Here is a 25485-nt window from a genome sequence, read left to right as displayed (position 1 = left end):
CAAATCTGTACTTCTTATTATTATAAGAAGAGGGCAAAGGAGCAAACAAAGCCATTGTTATATAACTTCCATCACCCATTGACATCTGCAATATTAGAGGAGTAAAGGTGCGTTGTCTGAATCTAAGGATTTTTGTTATATGTTACATTTTCTGTATTATTTGTCTCTTACTGTCTAAGAATATTATCACCAAAAGTAAAAAACATAAAAATACAAAACACTATTATTAACATCGACTGCGACCCCATCACTTTTTATTATTATAAAAACAACGCTAGCTGTATTAATAGTTGTTCCGCTAATTTTTGACATATACATATAATAATTTCAAATCAAAATATCTAAATAACAAGAGTGATAAAATTTTATCGCTTCCCAAGGTCGAATATATGAGTCGAGAAAATAGTATTTTCGAATTTCATGTATATAAAATTGAAACGCAATATAGTATTTACTATAAGTAAATTAAGGAGAGATACTTATGTATTACCGGTTTATTATCCACCGGTCTAAATTTTTAATTGATTTTGTAATGTTTTCATTTGTGTATATTCTAATTAAGCATTAAAAAATCTGACTTCGTCCAAAAAAAAAAGAAAGAATAATGTTTTAAAATGGATGATATAAAGTAGAATAAAATAGAGTAGCCTTAATTACTTATGTAATCTTCATAAATGGCTTAAATATTCGATATTATAAAATCGAATTTCAGCTACGAAACCTTACAAGATTTATTAATCAATCGGATCCTGTACTATCAATTACGCCTAATGGTTACGCAAACTGACCCGTTTTGATCGTTAATTTGACGTAGACTATTTCTGAATGCAATTAATGCGGTGAGATTATTCGGCGATGAACGTCAGGAAGAATTTAAAATATTCAATGAATGGCTCTTGATTTAAGAGCCATTTCACAATTTTACGCTCTGCAAGTTTAGGTAAATTTGGTCGCATCGCACGAGTCGTACGAGCCGCGCGATCTTTGTGCTAGTACGTATAGTGTGACAACCAAAAGACCATCGTGATCATTTTCTGATGTATAATAAAAATTATAACTATGGTATAAAATCTTTTTTACATAATTAATTTGTTAAAAATTTCAAGTATGTTATATAACAACAGTCAATAAATTTAAAATAAAATTTAAAAAATCAATTTTATGAAACAATTTTTTTAAACTGATTTAGTTTTTTCAGTTTACGAATGAATCTAATATTTACGATATGAATAAAAAAGCATTTAATGACATCGACACCGACAAACATATTAATTAACAAATAACAAGACAAACAGATTGAAATGCCTATTTGTATTGATAGTGTGAGAAAAGAAAATTAAATTATACATTTGTTTACAGAAATTATCATTATATTATTTTGCAGTCATTTTCGTAATATGTTTATTTTATTTATATTTTATTATGAAAGTATCAAATGCGTTTTATCCGCTATAACAACAGGCGCTTGGCGCGTGTGAGCGAAAGAGACGGCTGCGCAGAATTTGGCGTGGATCTTACCTCTAAGAGCGCTAGCGCTCGACTGATTTACCGGGCTTGATGCGTGGCAATATATACTATCTTTTTATTATTTAATATAAAATGTATTAAAAATAATTACATCTTTTAATTATTTTTTTTGTATTCCTTAATGATGTAAGTTTACTTTGATGAAGATAGTTCGTTAAAATTTCTTAGTTTTCTAAGAGAAATATCGCTTTTAAAATTGTACTTATTTGGAAAATATTCGTAACTTTAAATTTTTTTTATCGTTTAATAGAGATACAAATGGAATAAAAATCTATGATAGTGGACAACAAAATTATATTCCACATATTATGATATTTTTTTAAAATGGTTTCAACGTAGAGGTTATTGAAAAGTAGGACTTCAAAGTATACATTGCGACCGTTTACCCAGGGAGGAGGCTGATGAAAAGGTTAATAATTTTATACACATAATATAAATCAAAATTCTGATCTGACTATGGACTACAACAAAGGTTGCTCTATTATATTTCAAGAATATAAAATACATTATTGCATCCAACACTGAGATTAGCGACGTCAAAATATTACAATTTCGCGGATTGTTACCGATTTTTGTGAAATGGCTCTTAAGCCGATAGATGAAGCGTTAATAGCTTATTTAATGACTAAAGTTATTTATGAAGGTTTAGGAGGTGATAAAATGAGCTTCCGTTGGTTTTTGAGTATACGATATGTATAAAAATGAATGTTTGTCTGTATGCCCTTTATAGATCGTAAACTATGCATTTGATCATGTATGTCATATCTTCAGCAAAGTATTGTGGATGAGTCCACAAAGATTTCTGAGTTGGTAAGACCAAAAAAAAAAAAGAAAAAAAAAGCGTAGCAACGCGCGCAGTGTACAGCTAGTGATGTATAATATTTTTCTAATTAACTGGATTAAATGTAAATGTAGATGACATCACATGATTATAAATATCAATAATATTTATAGTCTTTAACTTTTTCTCGTTATAAATTTGCAGCATTAAATTAATATTAAATATGTTTGCATTACACAAAATCTTCTAATATCTTTCTTAAGAGATATTTCAGCAAAATATAAAGCATATTTCATCTAAATAATGTTAAAGCTTATTTTATCTAACTAAAGTAAAACGTAAGTTTAACTGAACAAGGCCACAGTAGGAAATTTCCTGCTCAAAATATGGAGCAGCACAGCTAAATAATACTGTTTCCAAACAATATTTTGTTCCTGTTGGTGAGTAAGTTGACCAGAGCTCCTGGGGAGAATTGGGGATAAGGTCGCCAACGCGTTTGCGATGCTTCTGGTGGTGGTGTTGGGCGTCTATAAGCTATAGTAATCGCTTAGCATCAGGTGAACCGTACGCTTAAATTACACACTATAAGCATCTTCTTTAATAAATTGTTAACTTACGTAAATAGAAATATTTACGTAATTAACTATGTTAAATAGGTACATAAATATTTTATGATCAAAAGAAATTAAATGTAATCGAAATAGTAGTAGGGTTTTGGACGGATTTTGTCCTCCCGTGACCATGGTTGCTGCAAAGTATCCGAGACGTCGAGCATTTAACTTACAAACATTTAACGATTTAATAAACCGCGATAAAAACTGAAAAAGTTGTTTCATTGTAATAAGTTAAATTCGCGTAAACATTAGAAAACAACAAACGCATTTCTATCACCTATTTTAATTACCAATACACCTGATACGTTTTAGTAACTATTTAATTACCAGATTACATTATTTTTTCTTTTAATTAAATAAATATTTTGTTTATTCGTTGTCATTAAATAAGACTATCAATTGATTGGTATCACGAGAACTTAATAACCTCTTCGGTACTTAAGGCCGTGGTTTTATCTTTTGAAGTTGTCAAATAACAGGAGTCAATAATCTAGCGAACATGATGCCGAGCTGTGACAAAGAACAGTCGAATGATTGTTCTTAATAGTTATGTAATATAGTTATACTGTAAATGTGTATAAAGTTTTATAAATAGGAATGTTTAATATGATTTGTTCATATTTGTTCACGGAATGAAACAGTATTGGAATAAGTTGCGCTTTATTCTTCGAATACGCTAAATTCTAACTTGTGTTAAAAATCATATCATATAATGAGAAAATTTAAAGGCTATATAAAATTAGAGTCACAAAGTCACAACTTATTAATTCGTAATAATACGTAATCATACGTAACAAAGTATTTAAAATAAATACCTTTGAAACTCAAACTCAGGCAAATTGTAAAATTGAAGCACGTTTAGCGGGATAATGAGAAAAGTTAATTTTCTAAATTGATTAACTTTGATACGGGAGCATTGTAATAAAAATAGACTTATTTTCTAAAAGATTTCTGTTCAGTTTATATCTACGGTTGTTTTATATATTTTATCGCTTTTTGTATGTGGTTGTTTTTTGTGATAATCAAATCACTCTAGAGCATTTAAAAAAAAAATTACACGCACTAAAAATATTTTAGATTTCATTCATTTTTTTTTCCTAATACATTGTTAATTTTTATAGCTTGTTAACTTAGTAATATATTTAAATAATATAAGGTTTCCATTATTATCTTGGAGTGGTAGCTTACACTCTGTCAAATGTAAGCATTTAAAATCCGAGGTACTTGTAAGTTGGAAGTACACTTGATTTAATTAACATATTTATAATTTCAAAATTATCTATTGCTAAAAATTATGTATCGCTGGCGATGAAGAGGTTGTAGCGACAGACGAAACTGTACCGAATAAACAAACTATATTTGTCTTAGACTTTTTACAGAAGGTATGCCTATATGTATAATTATATAACGTTTGTTATGTGTTGATGAACCTGAATTTCCAAAGTTTTTGATGTTATAATCCCTTGATAAAATAATATAATATATAAAAGCTGAAAAACATAATAAAAAAATATTTTAGGTACCTAAAAGGCACGGAAAGCATCCACAGGCTTACCTAACTAAGTGGAGAACCTTACCATTATTTAAAGTAGATTACGCTGTAAAACAAAGAGAACCGCTTTCACCAAAATATTTATAGCTTCTATTTAGATATTGATTTTAACTTCAAGAGAGATACTTATCAGATTTTACATTGATTTTGAATCGACACCAAAACACACCTGAAACCTTTTAAATTTAATAACATTTTTTTTGCCAAATGATACGATTTTTTAAATTTTTACTATGAATCCAGATTAATAAAGATAACTCATCTGTTTTCTGGTGATTAAGTGTATTTTCCATACACTGTAACAGAAACGTCTACAAATATCTACCCTATAGCGCTTAAAGCGCTGGATAAATGAGAACTTCATACACTCTGCTGTAATTAATATACATACACATATAGACATAATATATAGGTACATACTTCAGAATTTTATCCTCATGATTAACCATAAACCACATTACACGATGCTATTGCTTCCCTTCCCTTATGAGAATGTAACGAAATAAAATTTATCAATATAAAAACAACAATCGCAACAGGTCGTATTTATATATGGAATGAAGAAGGTCAAATGATGAAAACAAAGCGCTGGACGCGGTGTAATGGAGTTGAGCAATGTCGTATAATGTGAACACACTAGTTTTCATTCTACACTTGTTTGCCACGAAAGCTATGTAGGTGCAGAAAGTTAAACATAAGCACATCCGTAATATATTACCTATTCCTATTTCGTGTGAATGTGTAAGAATTTTTTTTTTGTTTTTTTTTTTTTTTTGTTTTGGAAAAACTGAGTAACATATAATTGAATAAAAAGTGAAAGCTTAAGCTCTTTTTAAAAATAGCTACCAATTCATTAACCGCTTAGCTAACTTAATCCTTGAATAAATGATAAAATATGACATTATTGTATCTAATGTTATAATCAAGGACGTTTTACCCTAGGGTCATAAGGGTCATGTCCCGAAGCGATATCCTGTTAATGGCGGCGTAGGCCGAGTACTAGAGATGTAAAAAAATTGTTGATTTTTAATCTCTCACCTGTGAAATCAAAGGCATCTAAAAAAAATCCGACGAAAATTTTCTAAATAAATGGATAATTTTTCTTAACACATGCGCTGCTTTGGCCTTTTCCCTAAATATATGGGGCGGCAAATAAAAATGACCCGGGGCCCTGAATCTTAAAATACGCCACTGATAATAATAATATAATTAAACAAATTATCTTTGTACAATAATTTGACCACAATATTTAAAGAAGTAGTAGTATGTGTGTATTTAGGATATCTACAAATCTTTGATTTCAATTGTAAATTAATTGTAAATGTAACAAAAAAATACAAAGATTATAATTTGATGTAAATTGTAATTAAAATTGAAAAAAAATATAATTTTCAAACTACAATATCGATATGATCGACTCTGATTGAGTGGCCATCGATAATTATCTATCTATAATATATATAAACGCGAAAGGTCATTCATCACGAAATCTCCGAAACTATAACACTTACAAACTTGAAATTTGGCAGGTAGGCTTCTTATAAGACGTAGGCATCCGCTAAGAACGGATTTTACGAAACTCGACCCCTAAGGGGGTGAAATGGGGGTTGCAAGTTTGTATGAACGTCCTATGATTTTGAAGTAAGAGACTTGAAATTTAAAATGTTGCTCTATAGATGATGAGAAGGTGTTCAAATAATATATCTTTAGAAATCAACTCCCTTTTGGGGTTGAATCGGGGGATGGTAGGTTGACTCACTCATCACGAAATCTTGAAATTTGGCAGGAAGGCTCCTTATAGAGTGTAAATATCCGCTAAGAACGGATTTTATGAAATTCAACCCCTAAGGGGATAAAACGGGGGTTGGAAGTTTGTATGAAAGTCCCATGATTTTGAAGTAAGAGACTTGAAATTTAAAATGTATGCCTTATAGATAATGAGAAGGTGTCCAAATAATCTATCTTTAGAAATCAACTCCCTTTTGGGGTTAAAACGGGGGATGGTAGGTTTACTCACTCACCACGAAATCTCCGAAACTATAACACCTAAAAACTTAAAATTTGGCAGATAGGCTCCTTATAGAGCGTAAACATCTGCTAAGAACAAATTTTATGAAACTCGACCCCTAAGGGGATAAAACGGGGGTTGGAAGTTTGTACGAAAGTCCTATGTTTTTGAAGTAAGAGACTTGAAATTTAAAATGTATGCTCTATAGATGGTGAGGAGGTGTCCAAATAATGTATATTTAGAAATCGACTCCTTTTTGGGGTTAAAACGGGGGTTCGTGGGTTGACTCACTGATCACGAAATCTCCAAAACTATAACACTTACAAACTTGAAATTTAGCAGGTAGGCTCCTTATATATCGTAGACATTCGCTAAGAAAGAATTTTACGAAACTCGACCCCTAAGGGAGTAAAACGGGGGTTGGAAGATTGTATGAAAGTCCTATGTTTTTGAAGTAAGCTACTTGAAATTTAAAATATATACTCTATAGATAGTGAAGAGGTATCCAAATAATGTATATTTAGAAATAAATTCTCTTTTGGGGTTAAAACAGGGGTGGTAGATTGACTCATTCATCACGAAATCTCCGAAACTATAAGAGCTACAAATTTGATATTTGACAGGTAGGTTCCTTATATGGCGTAGACATTTACTAAGAACTGATTTTACGAAACTCGACCCTTAAAAGGGTAAAACGGGGGTTGGAAGTTTGTATTAAAGTCCTATGTTTTTGAAGTAAGAGACTTGAAATTTAAAATGTATGCTCTATAGATGATGAGAAAGTGTACAAATAATGTATCTTTAAAAATAACCACCCTTTTGGGGTTGAAACGGGGGATGGTAGGTTGACTCACTTATCACGAAATCTCCGAAACTATAACAGCTACAAATTTGACATTTGGCAGGTTGGTTTCTTATAGGGCGTAGACATCCGTTAAGAACGGATTTTACGAAACTCGACCCCTAAGGGGATAAAACGGGGGTTGGAATTTTGTATGAAAGTCCTATGTTTTTGAAGTAAACGACTTGAAATTTAAAATGTATGCTCCATAGATGGTGAGGAGGTCTCTAAACAATGTATCTTTAAAAATCAACTCCCTTTCGGGGTTAAAACGGGGGATGGTACATTGACTCATTCATCACGAAATCCCCGAAACTATAACAGCTACAAATTTGATATTTGATAGGTAGGTTCTTTATAGAGCGTAAACATCCGCTAAGAACAAATTTTACGAAACTCGACCCCTAAGGGGATAAAACGGGGGTTGGAAATTTGTATGAAAGTTCTATGTCTTTGAAGTAAGAGACTTGAAATTTAAAATATATGCTCTATAGATGGTGAGGAGGTGTCCAAATAATACATCGTAATCTATATATATAAAAGAGAAAGGTCCATCCATCTAGGATGGATAAAGATGAAATTTGGCAGGGAGGTAGATTATAGTTAGTAGATAATAGTAGTAGAGTAGAGAGATTTAGCGATATTCCACCACTAAGGGGGTTTAATTGGGGTTGATAGTTTGTATGAAATATATACAGCAGTTATATAAATTCGTCGATAGGTTATTTATGCTGCAGCCTGAAAATAAAACTAAAAATGTGGTTTTAAATTTCCATGGTTCTTAACATTATTTGAATTCGTTTTTTCGGGATTTATACCATGTACCTTTTTGTATTTGAGGCTCCGATATTTCGGCGCAGTTGCATGCGCCATGGTCACGGAAGAACTGATCTTCCGTGACCATGTGGTGTATAGAATATATATGTGAAAATGTGGTGTATAGAGAGGTTTTATAAAAACAAGTACATATTAAATTATACTAAATTGTGCCTTTTAAAAAGTTACTCAGTGTGATAAGCATTTCAAGTGACTGAAATAAAAAAAAAATGCGTTAAACATCTTAATAGTAATGCATATCTTCATAACCACGCGGATGTAGTCGCGGGCAACAGTTAGTGTATTATAAAACAAAGTCCCCAAAAGTGTATGTGATCGATTTCCTCAAAATCTACTGAACGGATTTTCATGCGGTTCAAGAGGAAGGTTTACGGAACGGCTAAGCCGATTATAATGAGAGTTTAACTGGAAGTGTGTCGGGAAAACTTTGTGACACACTGATTTCAACGCGGGCGAAGCCGCGGGCACAGCTAGTAGTTATATATAATCCCCTTGAGTAAAAATATTTTTTCAGAAAACGCTTTTCGTAGGAAAGCATATACTCGTATTTTTCACGACACCAAATTGCACAAAAATTCTAAAAAATTAGAGCAGTAAACAAAAGAAATATTTAACATTGCAACTTGTTGATACTAAAAAGAAATTCTCTTCTACAGTCAAAATGTACGGGTTGCTGCTAGAAAATATGGCGGAGTACATTCGCCAGACTTACGGCGAGGAAAGATGGGAAGACATACGAAGACAAGCGGGAGTGGAACAGCCGTCATTTTCAGTACACCAAGTCTACCCTGAAAACTTGATTACTCGGCTAGCAAAGAAGGCACAAGAGGCAAGTATAAATATTATATTGATTTAGTGTATATTAATGAATCCAGTACAGCGGGTTTATCTATACAAATACACAAAATATTACACAAAATATAGACTACAGTATCCGCTTACCACCAGTCGAACCGTGTGCTTGTTTGACAACCTAGTATTATAAAAAATATATTTTAACTTTTTAGTTTGTTACCTACAAATAAATAACATTGGAGCGTCTGTTTGTAATATTAAAATAACCGCTTTTTACTAAATGCATATGGATGTATACATGATACACATACCGAAATAGCATTTTTTACAATTTTTGTCTGTCTGTTTGTTCCGACTAATCTCTGAAACGGCTGGACCGATTTTGACGGGCCTTTCACTGGCCGATAGCTGATGTAATAAGGAGTAACTTAGGCTACTTTTATTTCAGAAATGTATTTATTTTATAACTCTGCGAACTGGACAATAACTTTTTTGTTAAATTCCACGCGGACGAAGTCGCGGGCTAAGCTGGTATTAAGCAGAATTTAACCATAGGAAGGAACTAGACTAAATGGTTTTAGCCACTTAGTACATGTTATTTTCTTAACATTTAGTTACGATGAACCTAAAATCACTAAATTATTTTGTCTTGTCTCAGGAACCGCAATTATTTAATGCTAGTAATCATCAAACCATCCCTGAGAGGGTAACAAAAGATAAGAGATAAAGGTTTTGCTCGACCTTTTACCTCACAAAATGTTTTAAAGAAAAGACAAATTGTTTTAAATAAAAGATGTGACGTTTATAAATGAAAAACATGACTTTATCTATCCTTTGTCAGCATCCAATTCAATTATTTAAAATAATTATGTCTGCTTTATCGCAATACTCGAGTGTATTTCGTGACACTTTGTGTAAGTCTCAACGGTGTAATTACTCTCAACCGTTTTTGTCACGTTATCTGTTCGATAATTAAACAAGGCTGCTTGTTATTCGTATAAAGAATTTTTAGACTGCAATATATGTCTTCGTAAGACTTGGTAGTACTTAACAATGAGCAAATTTTATAAGAAAATCTAATTTCAGCGATTAGATCAAGAATTAGATACGAAAATAAATCGTAATATATCAAGACTACTCGCTTTCAATGATATTAGATGTCTATTAATAAATGCATGGGGAGGTGTTGACATTTTTATAATATTTATCTTTCGCGGATTCGATACTTTGATCTGACGGTTTCCTAACGAAATTCTTAAATTATATTTTAGTATCTACTGCACATGCTCAATTCGCCTATCTTTATTTTGTTTGAAACCGTGACTACGTTTACGTGAATTTGGATTTGTACAAATGTACACGAAAACTATCTACAGCGCAGTATCTTATTACACACACAAAAACTTTTTAATCTGAATGAATAAATTATATTTAACGCAAATATTGTAAAGAATATAAAACAAACCGATTACAAAACCGATTTCACAAAATGTGTTTGTATTACATTACCAGTAAATTTCTTATTAGTATGAGATATAACCTAATGTATAACTTATGATGGAAAGAAGAAATCAAATATGTAAATTAATCAAACACGCGGAAAAATGTAATTAACGTTAATCGAAGCGTTTATTATCCTCTTCTGTACGTAATACGTTTCAGTTCATTGCCTCGATCCGTTTTCAATCGGATCTAAATACGAAACTAAATATTCTGTGCCTAAATGCGTTTTAGGTTTTATATTCAAATTGTGATTGTATCTCCCTATTTACTAGGTCTTGGCTTTGCAAATTTCGACTCAATCTGTGTTTTGAAATTTTCATAAATCTCATTTGAAGGATAACGCAGATTATTAATTTCGTTATATTAATAAGTTAGATAACATATCAATCTCTGGTAAGTATTTTTTTTATGTCACTAGGTCGGCAAACAAGCGTACGGCTCACCTGATGGTAAGCGATTACCGTAGCTTAAAGACACCTGCAACACCAGAAGCATCGCAAGCGCGTTGCCGACCCAATCCCCAATCCCCCCAGGAGCTCTGGTCACCTTACTCACCAACAGGAACACAATACTGCTTGAAAACAGTATTATTTTGCTGTGATCTTCTGTAAGGTTAAGGTACTACCCCAGTCGAGCTGCTCCATATTTTGAGCAGGAAATTCCTGCTGTGCCCTACCTCAAGTAGGTAATTACAATATTAGGTACATTATGTGTTAAAAATTTATTAAATTTTGAAAATTGATTTGGTAAGCGTTCTTATTTAGCACGATATATCAATTCTTATGAACACAAACAACTTCAAAATCGAAACAACTGCACTTATTATATGATAAATTTAGAACTGCACCTTATTTTATTGGTACGCACACGGGAAGATGAACATAGAGCGTGGGTAAATTCACCGCAATCTGGAAACAAGGTCTAAATATTTGTATGATTTTATTTTTATGTTACCCACACATTAGGGAATTCTAAACATTTTTTTTTAATATCATATCAAAAATCGACCGTTCCAGAAAAAAAAGAAAAAAATCTCCAAAAAAGGTCTAAATAATTAAGCCTCCTAATTAGTCGATAAATAATCTAAGAATCTACAGTAAAAAAAAATTGACGCCTAGTTAAGTGGGCACGGGTAGGCTGGTGAATAATGTTAATAAGATAATAGAAGTTCAAATACAAATTTCTAGTTTCCTTACATTAATTATATTTAAAACGACATTATTATAATTAAACAATTTTTTCGGATTTTATCGTAGTTTATTACATTATTTAGATGACCAATATTTCGGATACTTTACAGCGACCATGGTCACGGGAGGACATCTTTATAAAAATACTAGTTGACCCCGCAATAGTTGTTTTGCCATATATGTTATAAATTCCCTTAATTAATCACTCTTATAACTTAAGATGATGTGCTGTGTGGCTACGGCACTAAAGAATTTAGCCACCCCCTCTCTTCCCGTGGGTGTCGTAAGAGGCGACTAAGGGATAACAAGGTTCCACAATCACCTTGGAACTTAAGAAGCCGTATGATGGCGGGATAACCATCCAACTGCTGGCTTTGAAATACACAGGCCGAAGACGGGCAGCAGCGTCTTCGGTGCGACAAAGCCAGTACTGCGGTCACCAACCCGCCTGCCCAGCGTGGTGACTATGGGCAAAACACATGAGTTCACGTTATTTGTGGCGTAAACTTGTGGAGGCCTATGTCCAGCAGTGGACTGTATAGGCTGTAAAGAAGATAACTTAAGATGTTGGCCGGTTCTCAGACCTAACCGATATGCCCACAAAATTTCATAAAAATCGGAGTATGATAACTAACGTTGTGACAAGAGAATTTTATCTGTAAGAAAAATATATTATATCAGCGCTAATCACGCTAAGATTTAAAAATATATGAACTAAATTGAAACCAATTTGAAAAAAGTTTTACAGCTACCATTAATTATCATTTTAAAAAAAAGACTATTGCGAAAATTAATCTTATCATAAAGTATGTTATACCTTAATTTCACAACCTGTCACTCAGGCCCATTAGCTCAGTTGGTTAGAGCGTCGTGCTAATAACGCGAAGGTCGCGGGTTCGATCCCCTCATGGGCCAATTTATTAATTTTTTATTACTTATGTACATTCAATTAAAAAAAAACTTTTAAAATAAACAGAATTAAAATCTTAATTACTGCGTTTTTTATTTAATCTTTTCATAGTAAATTAAAAAAAAAATATCGCCATAGAACATTAAAACAGTAATTCTTCTATTTTAATTTTTAGTAATAAATAAAATACGATTTTTTTATAGAAAAAATAGTAAATTTGCTTTGTGAAAGAAAGGAAAAAATAAAACAGATTTGGAGATGCTGGGATTTGAGAATTTGCTTTGTGAAAAAAAGGGAAAAATAAAAAAGGAGCTTTGGAGGTGCTGGGATTTGAACCCAGGACTTTCAGCATGCGAAGCAGACACTCTACCACTGAGTTACACCCCCGACACCTAAATGTTTGAAAATATCAAACATTACATTAAACAACATTTATTACTTTGAAAATAATTGTTTTACATTTCTAACTTACCTTATTGAATCTATGTAAATTAATAAGTATATATGCACAAAACTTCTGGAGACTGCACCAAACTGGATATTTTTTTCTTCTTATTATTCATTATTGTCAGTACTTACAAGATTTCTATACAATAAATTTAAAAAAAAATTACATACAGAAAAAACATAGCAGCACAAAGTACACCATGTCATCTAGTTTATTTTAATTGTTCCGTCTTGAAACATATTTCATAAATGAAAAAAAATGGACAAAAAGTTAAAATGAAGTATTCAATACTAAGAAAAACATTGCTTTCAAAATATAACAGGCGCTTAATTTTTAATATTTATTTTTTTATTTTTTCAGGTACTGGGTATAACAGAACGCGAATTTATGGATCAGATGGGAGTATACTTCGTCGGATTTGTCTCACAATATGGCTACGATAGAGTTCTATCAGTACTTGGCCGACACATGCGTGATTTTCTGAACGGATTGGACAATTTACATGAATATTTAAAGTTTAGTTATCCAAGGATGAGAGCGCCTAGCTTTATATGTGAGAATGAAACACGCCAAGGATTAACTTTGCACTACAGATCGAAACGAAGAGGTTTTGTGTATTATGCCATGGGTCAAATAAGAGAGGTTAGTATATAGTAATAATGTACATAGTTAATTATAATAAAAATAAAGTAATATTTTGTTTAGAAGGTTGAACTAGAATATTTTTTATTTCTCTTATAAGTACTATATTATTGAGTTGATATATTGATATTATTGAGTTGAGTTTCTATTGTTTTTGTTTTTTTATAACACTCAAGTAGTTAATATTTCTTTTAAACAATTGTCGTCAGTCGGCGAACAATAACTTTTATTTTTGTTATATTGTACACATTATTTCTAATTAATTAACTTCAGTATAACAAAGTTTAAATTACATTATTTTCTTAAACGAGGTTTAAATAAAACGAGGACAATTAATTAGTTGAGAACTTCTAGTAAGTATCAGTGATAAATGGTATAAAGTAAGGGACAGTGATAAAGGTATAAAGTAAAAGTAAAGGATAGAGGTAAGACTTACTTTACGACTTAATAAAATTTAAATAGCAGAATAATTTTCAATCAATTCAGTTGACAGTTGATTTAAATATATATTATAAACGTAAATAAGAAAAAATTAACTATAAAAGTAAAAAAAGGAAATATAAAATAAAATAGAATCTTTGGAGGCGCCGGGTATCGATCCCGGTACCTCTCGCATGCTAAGCGAGCGCTCTACCATCTGAGCTACGCCCCCGATAACAACTAAAGCAAAAATACACTTCATAATAATAAAGCTGCTTTGTAAATACTTAGTTCGATATTTAAATACTAGAGGACAGCCTTATTTCTTAAAATATTAAATAATGTACCGCTAGATGGCGGTATTACGTACTATCTGTACATTTAGAAAATAGTTATTATTAAAATACTTGATGTTTTCAGGTGGCCCGTCATTTTTACCACAAGGAAATGCGCATAGAGTTACTTCGAGAGGAACTTTTATTCGACACAGTACATGTAACCTTTCAGCTGACATTCGATAACCGCGCCTTTACACTAGCGTCTTTGGCTATGACAAGAGAAGAAAAACATCTGCCTATTAGCGCGTCCGTACTCTTCGAGATATTTCCATTTTGTATTGTTTTTGGGTAAGAATTATAATGTAGCTGAGAAATTGTGCATTGTTACGGATTTTTATCGGTACCGTCTTTAATCTACTAGTACCAAAATTTATAGTGCCCTTAGGCACTTTACGATGGCGGGACGCCTATGACTGTTGAGTCAATATTTATTGCTTCTTATTCGTACAGTAATCATATTATATGTACATATATTAGCAATATCATTTATCAGATGGTGACACTACTAGCGCTTAGATACCTGGTTGATTGCAACACCGAGCTATTTTTCTGAACTCCATTATTTTGATCATTTGGTAATAAGATTGTAATAAAATGTTGTATGTAGTAATGGTGTAGACGTTATAAATTATTATGTGTGTGATTTTTTTTTTTTTTTTGTTATATTAATAGTTTTATTTTTTAATTAATCAGAACCGGAAATATTAATTAAAATGTCATTAGAAAATCCCAAATATAAAAAAATCAAGTTAATTGAACCAGCAAACAAAAAAAAACAGCTAAGCGTCAGGTTTTTTTTTTATTAAGTAATATTTTCAACATAATACTTAAATATTCCTGGTAGGTACTTAAGATACAGCTAGCCATGACTTTATACGTAAACTTTTTTAAAACCACCGTAAGAAATCTGTGGGCGAACGAGAAAAGTTTCTTTTCCTGAGTAAGAGGTGGAGTTTCGTGGTTTATTGTCGGAACTGCTTAGATAGATAGAAAGTTACGACTCATAAGGATTTATTTTACTTCTTTGTTGGCATTTTTGGTGTAATAGGATATTTGAATTTGACATTATTTTAATTTTTTTAAGAATTAGCACATGTTAATTTGTTCAACTAAAAATAATTATATTAAAAGTTTCGTTTTTTTTTTGCTTATTAAAATATCTTGACATTTCTCAATTTTACTAAATAATATTCCCAAGCTGTACATCGTTTTGAGAAGAAAAGTCAAGAAATTTGATACTCAGCCTCCTTACATTAATTTAGTTTGTCAGTTTTTCCAAGGATTCATTTTTAACCGACTTCCAAAAAAGGAGGAGGTTCTCAATTCGACAGTATTTTTATTTATGTATGTGACATCAGAACTTTTGACCGGGTGGACCGATTTCTACAATATTTTTATTCGAAAGGTGGTGTGTGTCAATTGGTCCCATTTAATTTTATTTGAGATCTAACAACTACTTTTTGGGTTATATTTAATAATGCGTTTTTACTTGACGCTTTTTTCGTCGACCTACGTTGTATTATACCATATAACTTTTTACTGGATGTACCGATTTTGATAATTCTTTTTTTGTTGGAAAGGAAATATCCCTAGCGCCATGATAAAGATTGATGGATGATGGAAGATGATTGCCAGGATTTGATGATGGAATCCCAGAGAAATCGAGGGAAACTCTCGAAAATCCGCATAACTTTTTACTAGGTGTACCGATTTTGATAATTTTTAATTTAATCGAAAGCTGGTGTTTATCATGGGCTCACATTTAAATTTTGATCGAGATTGGTAACTACTTTTTTTATCTTTGATAACGGTAGTTACTTGACTATTTTTTCGTCTACCTACGTTTGTATTACTTGTCGATACAATTGAAGTCGCTTTTTCTCCGTTTGCCTGCAAACACAATTATTGTACTTCTAGATTCATTCAATGTTAATATTTTTTTAAACTAATTCGTTAGTTCAATAAATCATCCATTCTGTTTTAATTTTCATCAAAACGACACTATAGTGTAAAGTTTCAAATTTCGAAATACACTTCCTCTCGAAACATTTTGTATAATTAATACAAAATCTTGAAAAATATACACATAATAAGTATATTTCAAATCATACACGTCTATGTCTATTCAAAAACGGTATATATACCATGTTTATTACTTTCATTTTGCGGAGCTCGATATTACAACAGTTTCGTGAACAAGACATTCGAAGTTAACGTCAAAATACGAAATCCGCAAAATGAAAATAAAAAACATGGTAAATATTCCGTTTTTGAATATTCTTAGTAATAGAAGTAACCATGTTACCGAATCTAAAATCATACACGTCTATATAGGTAAAAATATAGTATAGGTAAGAAAATTTAATCTTAATTTATGTTTAAAAATGTATGAAACTCTAATGAACTTGCAATATTTTTGATACATATTTTAATTATTCTAGTTCGGACATGGTCGTAAGGAGTATCGGCAATTCCTTGATGGTCATCTTACCAGATCTAGTGGGCAAGAAAATAACCAACTGGTTTGATTTGGTTCGACCCCTTATCGCTTTTAAGTTCCAAACTGTGAGTATAATTTTAAACTACGAGTATAACATTGTATCGTATCCTTATGTGCTATTTTGCCAATCGTCATCTCAGGATCTAAGAGCCTGAATTTAAGCATGGTTAGACGGTTTATTTATTAATAGATTTATTTTTTTGTATAACCACTAAAATTTCAAACAAGCATACAGCCCAACGCTAAGAGTATCTCCAACAAGTGGTTACAGAGACAACAATATACGAACTTGAGGCATCCATTTAGCCTTAAAAACATTTAAATTATTATTACCTATTACTCGTATAAAGAAAATAGAAGCTTCTGTACTAAGTTTATGATGTAAATATATTCTAAACTTTGATTTATTTTGGAGTAAATATATCTTGTTGATTATTAGGAAATTAATGTAAATTTGAGGTATGTTAATTATAGTAAGTAATAAAGAGGAACGGTTTGTTTGTTTGTTGTTAATAAAATACACAGACAGTTACAATATTTATATATATCAACGCGAGTAACGCCGCAAAACAAGTCTAGTATTTAATAATGAAAAATAAAGTATAGGTCCTTTTTAACCGACTTTTTTTATGTATGTGACTTCAGAACTTTTGACTGGTGGACCGATTTCGACAATTTTTTTTTTTATCGAAAGGTGGTGTATGTCATTTGGTCCGATTTAAATTTATTTGAGATCTAACAACTACTTTTCGAATTATATCTAATAATGCGTTTTTACTTGACGCTTTTTTCGCCGACCTACATTGTATTATACCATATAACTTTTTACTGGATGTACCGATTTTGATAATTCTTTTTTTGTTGGAAAGGGGATATCCCTAGTTTTATACCATGATAAGGAAACCAGGATCTGATGATGGGATCCTAGAGAAATCGAGGGAAACTCTCGAAAATCCGCATTACTTTTTACTGTATGTACCGGTTTTGATGATTTTTAATTTAATCGAAAGCTGATGTTTGTCTTGTGGTCACATATAAATTTTATTGAGATCTGATAACTACTTTTTGAGTAATCTTTGATAACGCGTAGTTACTTGACTATTTTTTCATCGATCTACGTTGTATTACTTGTCGATGTAATTTAAGTTGTTTTTTTTTTTCATTTGCGAGCAAATACAATTATTTAACACTCCAATAGTTCTTTTGTTTTTCAATTTAGTCTTTTACCAATCTTCATTAAAATAAAGATTAAAAATCAATCACGATTCCAGAATAAACTTAATTTTTACGGCTATTCTCAATTTAAATTTTGTCGGTTTGATAATCCTGTTATCGAAGTTAATTCGAGAAGATCATAGATTAACACGTGGTTCAATAAGTCCCGAGACTAAGTACTAAAAAAAGGTCTTTTTTATAAAATTAATTTTTATTCATCAACATAGTCTCCTCCAAGAGCGATACAGTCCCTCCAACGCTTTTCTAACTTTTCTATCCCATGTGTGTAGAACGATTTGTCTTTGGCTTCAAAATAAGCCTCCGTTGCTGCGATAACTTCACTATTTGAGTCAAATTTCTTACCCTGAAGCATTTTTTTGAGGTCTGCAAACAGCCAGTAATCGCTGGGGGCCAAGTCTGGCGAATAAGGGGGATGAGGAAGCAATTCGAAGCCCAATTCGTTAATTTTGGTCATCGTTCTCACGGACTTGTGACAAGGAGCGTTGTCCTGGTGAAACACCACTTTCTTTTTGTTCATGTGAGGTCGTTTATCCGCAATTTCGTACTTCAATCGCTCCAATAAGCACATGTAATAGTCACTATTTATATTTTGCCCCTTTTCAAGGTAGTCGATGAAAAGTATTCCATGCGCATCCCAAAATATAGACGCCATAACCTTACCGGCCGATTTCTGAGTCTTTGGACGCTTCAGGCGGCTTTCACCAGCCGCTCTCCACTCCGCCGCCTGTCGATTGGATTCCGGAGTGAAATGGTATATCCAGGTTTCATCCATTGTTACATACCGGCGTAAAAAATCATTTTTATTATGATTGATCAGCGCCAAACATCGCTCTGAATCATTGATACGTTGTTCCTTTTGATTAGTTGTAAGCAAACGCGGCACCCACTTAAAAAAAAGCTTTTTCATGGCCAAATTTTTATGTAAAATAGTGAAAACACTACCAGCTGAAATCTTCACTATCTCGGCTATCTCTCGCACTTTTACCTTCCGATCTTCCAATACGATTTTGAGGACTTGGTTAATATTTTGTTGAGTCACTGCTTCATTTGGACGACCTGAGCGTTCCCCATCATTGGTGTCCATGCGACCGCGTTTGAAGTCGGCATACCACCGACAAATGGTTGCTTTAGAGGGAGCTGATCCTGCATAACATTTTATAAGCCATTGCTGTGGTTCAACGGTATTTTTTCCCATTAAAAAACAATGTTTTATCAACACGCGAAACTCGTTTTTTTCCATTGTATCGAAATTACAACCGTACCGTCACTTAAATGTTTCAAAATCAATAATTTTATTGTTCCATTTTTAAAAATTTGACACATATTCTTGTATTGTTAGCCAGTACTTTTTAAAAATCAAAAGAGTTTTTAATATATGCGCCATTTCCAGGTTAGTCTCGGGACTTATTGAACGATCTAGTATATAAACTATAATGGTTATTACAATGCTTTGTGACATTCTTATTTTTCCTCACCAGATATTTTCTGGTTTATATCCCTCTCCACCAAGATACCTATAGGTTAGGACTGTCGGTGATAACGATGATATTAATATCTACGTATTTTAAAATGGATAAAAAAGAAAAAAAAATAAGTGAAAAGAAGTTAGACAAAAATACATTCTAAATGTTGAAGAACTTTAATTAAAATATTTATTTAGTTAAATGAAAAGGTAATTTAAATCATAAGCCCTCTCAGGAATAGATAACAAAGGGTTAAGCTACTAATAGGTCTACTTGCCGCGGGTTACCGATCCCTCTCGAGATGATTTCAGATCTAAACTATCCACGCTATTACCTACGTACGTTTCTACGTTCGTAAATTGGCAATGTATTATTTTTTTGTCCTTAAACTTGCTCAAAAGATAGGCTTTCTAACGCAAAGAGCTAAACTAGTAGATCCGTAGATTATAACACATTGAAAGAGAGATTTTTTTTTTTGTTGTATTCATGTCTATGTTTAAAAATACTTCTTATTTAAATATTTTTAGTATTAATTTTTTTTTACGCGGAATGTGATTAGAACTCCCATTTGCTGAAACGCAGTTAGGAGTGGAACATTCTGTATATGTAGTTTTATTGCTTATATTTTTTATCTGTTGTGACAATTATCTTTAAATAATAAAACCTAATGTTGTCAGATCCTAAACAGAACCAACAACATCTTCGAGCTCGTGACCGTGGAAGCTGTGATGCATGAAAAGGCACCTGACAAACGAAACGAACTCATCAGACTGTCAGATGAATCTGATTGCGCAACTGACAAGAACTTACGATTGAAAGGTACAGACTATATTTATATTCTTAATAATGACACTTGAAATATTAATGACGACGATAAAAATGAACTTCAAAACGAAAGTTTTTTTGAAGTAAAACTTCTTTACGCTCTACTGACTTGGGGAGTAAGCTGATGAATGTGTGACGAGAGTGTTACGGAAAATGTGGTCGGGCGAGGTGAACGGCAGTTGAGAGTGAGATATAAGTTAGATGAAGCAAAGAAGTTTTACTTCAATCGTATGGTCTAAAGCTCACTCGCTTTTTGCATAATATTTGTAATTCGTTAAATAGATTATTTTCATAATTCATGTTGTTATTAGTAAATCCATAAAATCGATTAAATTTAATTAATTTGAAAATACTACAATTATTAAAGTTAACAAATAGAGTATCTATTTGGATCTGATTAAATTGTATATGATTGAATATATGCGTTACAGAAGTAACAATATAATGATAATGAAATATTTAATATCTTAATGATTCACGAAAAAATATGTGGTAATCACACAAATCTTGTTAGCACAATAGTTTATGATAGAGATATATAACGATATATTAATTTTGTTTTAAAAACATAAGAGTAGAAAATTAAAAATAATGATATAGACAATAATAATAAATGAGTCTCTTATCTACATATATGTATTTTCTTAATTTATCAGTTTAAATTACAAAAGTGATTGTTATGATTATTGTGTTGAAATAAAGGTAGTAAATGTGTATCATTTGGTGACAAGAATGAGTACAACATAAAAAGAAAATAGATAATATCAATATGAATTAACTTTTAATACCGGTTTTATTGTACCGCTGACCCTCCTCAAAATAACAAGGGTCGTGACTTCCTGAGGTACTTTTACGACGACGCCATCAATCTAATTTACGAAATAACACGTGTGTAGGTGTTCGTTAGGAATGTACGTGTGTTTCATTTATGAACTAAATGCATTTACATTTTCTTAAAGTAACTGCGGAGTTTCTTGTCGTTTCTTCTCTGCAGAATTTACATTCCGAATCGACGGTATAGCTTCGCTTTAACTATAATCATTTCATTATAACAAATAGAAATTTCGACGATTGAAAATTGGATAGAAGCCTATTTCACTCACTTCAAGCCTATCGAAATCCACTGCTGGATATAGGCCTCCACAAGTTCGCGCCAAAAATAGCGTGAATTATAAGTGTTTTGCCCATAGTCACCACGCTGGGGTGACCGCAGGGCTGGCTTCGTTGCACCGAAGACGCGAAGCCTGTTTGAATAAAGTAAATTTTGATTTTGATTTTGATTAGTTATAATATAAATGAAGAACAAAAATGTAAGTTTGACGACGCGTTGGCGCAGTGATCACAGTACTGGCTGCTGCTCTGGCGATCGCGCGCTAGATACCCAGCCGCTAACGAGGATAATTTATTGAGGCTATAGAGATATTTGTTGATTATGCAGTCTGGGCGTTTGTTTTTGTATTGTAAGTCTCCACGACAACATTGAATCCTACTAAAGGGTCATTGGGTGTTATGCCTTTATTTATTTTATACTTTGTTAAAGAAGAAGAACAGTATATGTGTCTCTTATTTACTTCATAATACAGGTATATTTTTAGGTTGCATATCAATTTTGTCACGATTAACGACATAGGTGACGTTGATGTTTCGACTTAAGTCAACCAATTTTTGTGTTTATGTTCATGTTATTCTTAATTTGAATAATTAATTTTAAATACTAATTATTTTAGATAATGTAAAAAACTAAAACGTAATAAATAAAATTAGAGCATAAAAATAATTTGGTTTGTAAGAACTTGGGTAGGCTTATTTGTTAGTAACGCTTCTTGACGTATCTTTTATGTCTTTCTTCCATGAAATATAAAGTTCTTTACGACTATTTATACGAAATTTTTCAGGAATAACACGAAAAAAACGTTTTGCGTATGACGGAAGACGATTACTGGATGTTATAAATTTACATCTCAAAGGTATTCTGATGTAACACGTCTACATCTCACTGATGTACTCTAAATGTCACATTTTCCTCAACTATAGCGAATACCTCACGTAGATTGCACTGAGTTATATATTATTTCACTATAAAAAGTATACGATTTAAATATACAGAGTATATGTACATATTTACCATAATTTATATATTCTTTTCTTTTTAAAGTTATTGTTTTTGATTATTCCATTCGGAAATCCGTATGGAATAATTTCACGCATCGGTAAGCATCAAATATGGACTACAAATCATATGCGTAGAGCTTTTTAACCCTACCCTACCCAAACATGTAGGTATACTCGTAGATACTATAACAGCCGCTGCTTTGGTTAACAGCGGATTGGGTTTTTTTTCTCAGAAATTTCAAAAATTTTAATTACTTATCAAAATTTGTCCCTTAAAAATTCAGCGAAATAGATTTGATTGGAAGTTTTCGTTTAAGTATTACGCCTGACGCGTTCTATTCACAACGTAAACTGTGACTTGTATATCTAAATATTATATACGACATTAAATTCCTGGCTGCGTCAGTATCTCAGAACTATTTGACCAAATAGTCACACCAAAATTGAAATTAAACCTCACGTATTTTAAGAGTAATAGTACAAAACTTAGTCTATTGAAAATGAAAATAATATTTTTTAGTTATTATATTATGTTTATATATACTTAAGGTTTTTAGTTTTAGGTTCATTGTTATAACTCTGGTATTACCTATTTATTTATTTATTAACTTATTTTACACCGTAAATTATGTTGTATATTTTATTAAATTAATATCAAAGAGTATTAAAAAAATGAAAATAAGTGCAAAGAAAAATAAATGTAATTATCGTCTTAAATTTATTCATGAAAAACGTTACACTACGCACAAATACTCGCATAAATATTAAGAACAAAAATTACGCACAGAATTTCCGTAATAAGTTTTACATACCTACTGTAATTTATATTTTTACCCGACTGCCAAGGAAGGGTTATGTTTTTCGCGCGTATCTTGTATGTATGTATATTTGTATGTAATATTCTTTACTACCTCATATTTCCAGAACCACTGAACGGATTTACATAATTGAGGTATCGTTAGGTTCGTCTTATTTATTTTATTTTCTGCACTGTAAAATATATCACAAATATTTTTATTAAACACACTTACTTCTTTTACCGACTTCAAAAAAGGAGGTTACTTAATTCGATATATATGTAAATTCGGGGATAACTTCGTCGTTTATGAACCGATTTTGATAATTCTTTTTTTGTTGGAAAGGAGGTATCCCATGGGTTGGTACCATGATAAGGAAACCAGGATCTGATGCTAGAATCCCAGAGAAATCGAGGGGAATCCTCGAAAATCATAGTGATGACTAGTGGGTTTATTAATTTTTTTCGTCTACTTACGTTGTATGTCACTTGTCGATGTAATTGAAGTCGATTTTTTTGTTCGTTTGTGAGCAAACATAATAATACACTTTATATTGTTAAACCTATCTTTTTCATTTAATTTTTTATTCATGTTTAATAAAACAATCATGTTAAATAGCTACTATGAAAAGTCATATTTTATCTGTATTTTCACAAAATTGTAAAGACTTGAAAATAATTACACCAGAGTAGAATTTTAAAGATAAAAAAGGATCTAAAGTATTGAGAACAAGAACTGTTATTGTTAGAAATATCCTTTCATCTAGGTTTGTTTAGTCTTTTACCTAAATTCGATTAGTGAAAAAAATCTATTTCACTTATACATTGAAATAAGATTCAAATTGCTCAATTATACGGCCATTCGAAAAGTTAAATACAGCCTTGTTAGATCAGGTATGATTTGATACGTAAGATTATAATATTTTTTAGGATGACGTATTTTCTTTACCCATTTGATGTGTACTGTATTCAAACAGCGTAATACTGCTGGGTCTCCTATAAACCTATTAAAGGGAATTTTTACTTTGAAAGTTAATCATCAGATTATACCTAGTCTATTTAAAATATTTGCCCACTTTTTTTATTAATTTTTGGATTCAAAAACCGGGATTGTTTTACTTTAGAAATTTAGTATTTTTGAATAGTCCCGACATTTTGGGTATCCATTATCTTTGTAATTCCTCTCATGTTTTTGATACAGCAAAACCTTATGCGAAAAAAATTGGGTTTATAATATCTTGAGAGATAAAATGTATAGTAACACTTATTAAAGAGCTCCGGTTAAAATTTCTTCGCACATATTTCAAATTATATAGATAATCAACTTCTTTCTTTTTCTTGTGTTTAAATGAAGACTTATATGTGTATATTGCCTTTTTTTTATTTTAATCTTTGGTAGATTTTTTGCTTAACTTGTATATCTCGTCTGTTGTAATTAAAAGTAAAATTGATATTTTTTGTATAAAAAAGTATCTTCAATATTTGACGATTTAGATTCCAACTTATATGTTTCAGGCTTTGTTTTATAAAATTTCCATAATATAAAATTATAGTGTATATAATAATTAATCTAAAACAAAAATATTATACTCAAAATAATACCAATATCAAAAGTAATATTACAATCTTAGATAACTTAATACAAAATCTATACATATAAAAAATGAATGTTTGTCTGTATATCCGTAAATTGGTATAAAAGTTTGATTTTTCGGAAAATGGCTTAACCGATTTTCTTGTTTTTTTTTTTTTGTTTGAAAGCCTAATCTTTTCTCTTAAAAAAATGCTATCCTAATGAAAAAATCGGTTGAGTGTTTATTGATAAAATTTAATTTGACAGAAATGCATAAAAAATGAAGAAAAATGAAAACAACAACATAATGAATAAAAAAATTATTTTTGATAAAAGTAAAGAAAATTAAAATTTTCAATACTTTGTATTGCTTTCCCTAGCTTTTATAACGGCTTACATGCCATTTTTCATTGATTTTATCAATTTTTTGATAAAATCTTGAGGTATCGTATTCCATTCTTCCTCTAGCGCAGTTTTGAGTTCAACGATGCTTGATGGAGCCGTATCTCTAACTCGCACCCTCCGTTTGAGCTCATCCCATAAATGCTCAATGCAATTCAGATCAGGACTGAGG

The 25485-nt window shown here is 31.4% G+C and overlaps 1 protein-coding gene and 3 non-coding genes across 4 annotated transcripts in view; 2 read left to right on the top strand and 2 right to left on the bottom strand.

The window, feature by feature from the left end:
* The first annotated feature begins 8821 nt into the window (after positions 1-8821).
* LOC123664961 (soluble guanylate cyclase 88E) overlaps positions 8822-25485 on the top strand; it is a 32098-nt gene continuing 15434 nt past the window's right edge. Inside the window, exons 1-5 of the mRNA XM_045599327.1 lie at positions 8822-8989; positions 13367-13648; positions 14489-14694; positions 16848-16971; positions 20283-20424. Coding sequence (XP_045455283.1) covers positions 8822-8989; positions 13367-13648; positions 14489-14694; positions 16848-16971; positions 20283-20424 — 922 coding nt within the window. The remainder of the gene's footprint in view (positions 8990-13366; positions 13649-14488; positions 14695-16847; positions 16972-20282; positions 20425-25485) is intronic.
* Trnai-aau lies at positions 12490-12563 on the top strand. Its single transcript has one exon. It is a non-coding gene; the product is annotated as a tRNA-Ile (tRNA).
* On the bottom strand, positions 12874-12945 carry Trnaa-cgc. Its single transcript has one exon. It is a non-coding gene; the product is annotated as a tRNA-Ala (tRNA).
* Trnaa-agc lies at positions 14228-14300 on the bottom strand. Its single transcript has one exon. It is a non-coding gene; the product is annotated as a tRNA-Ala (tRNA).

This window comes from Melitaea cinxia, chromosome 23 (genome assembly GCF_905220565.1).
Source record: "Melitaea cinxia chromosome 23, ilMelCinx1.1, whole genome shotgun sequence".
Classification (NCBI taxonomy): domain Eukaryota; kingdom Metazoa; phylum Arthropoda; class Insecta; order Lepidoptera; family Nymphalidae; genus Melitaea; species Melitaea cinxia.
Note: the sequence above shows the minus strand (reverse complement) of the source record. Positions and strands in the feature narration are given on the sequence as shown.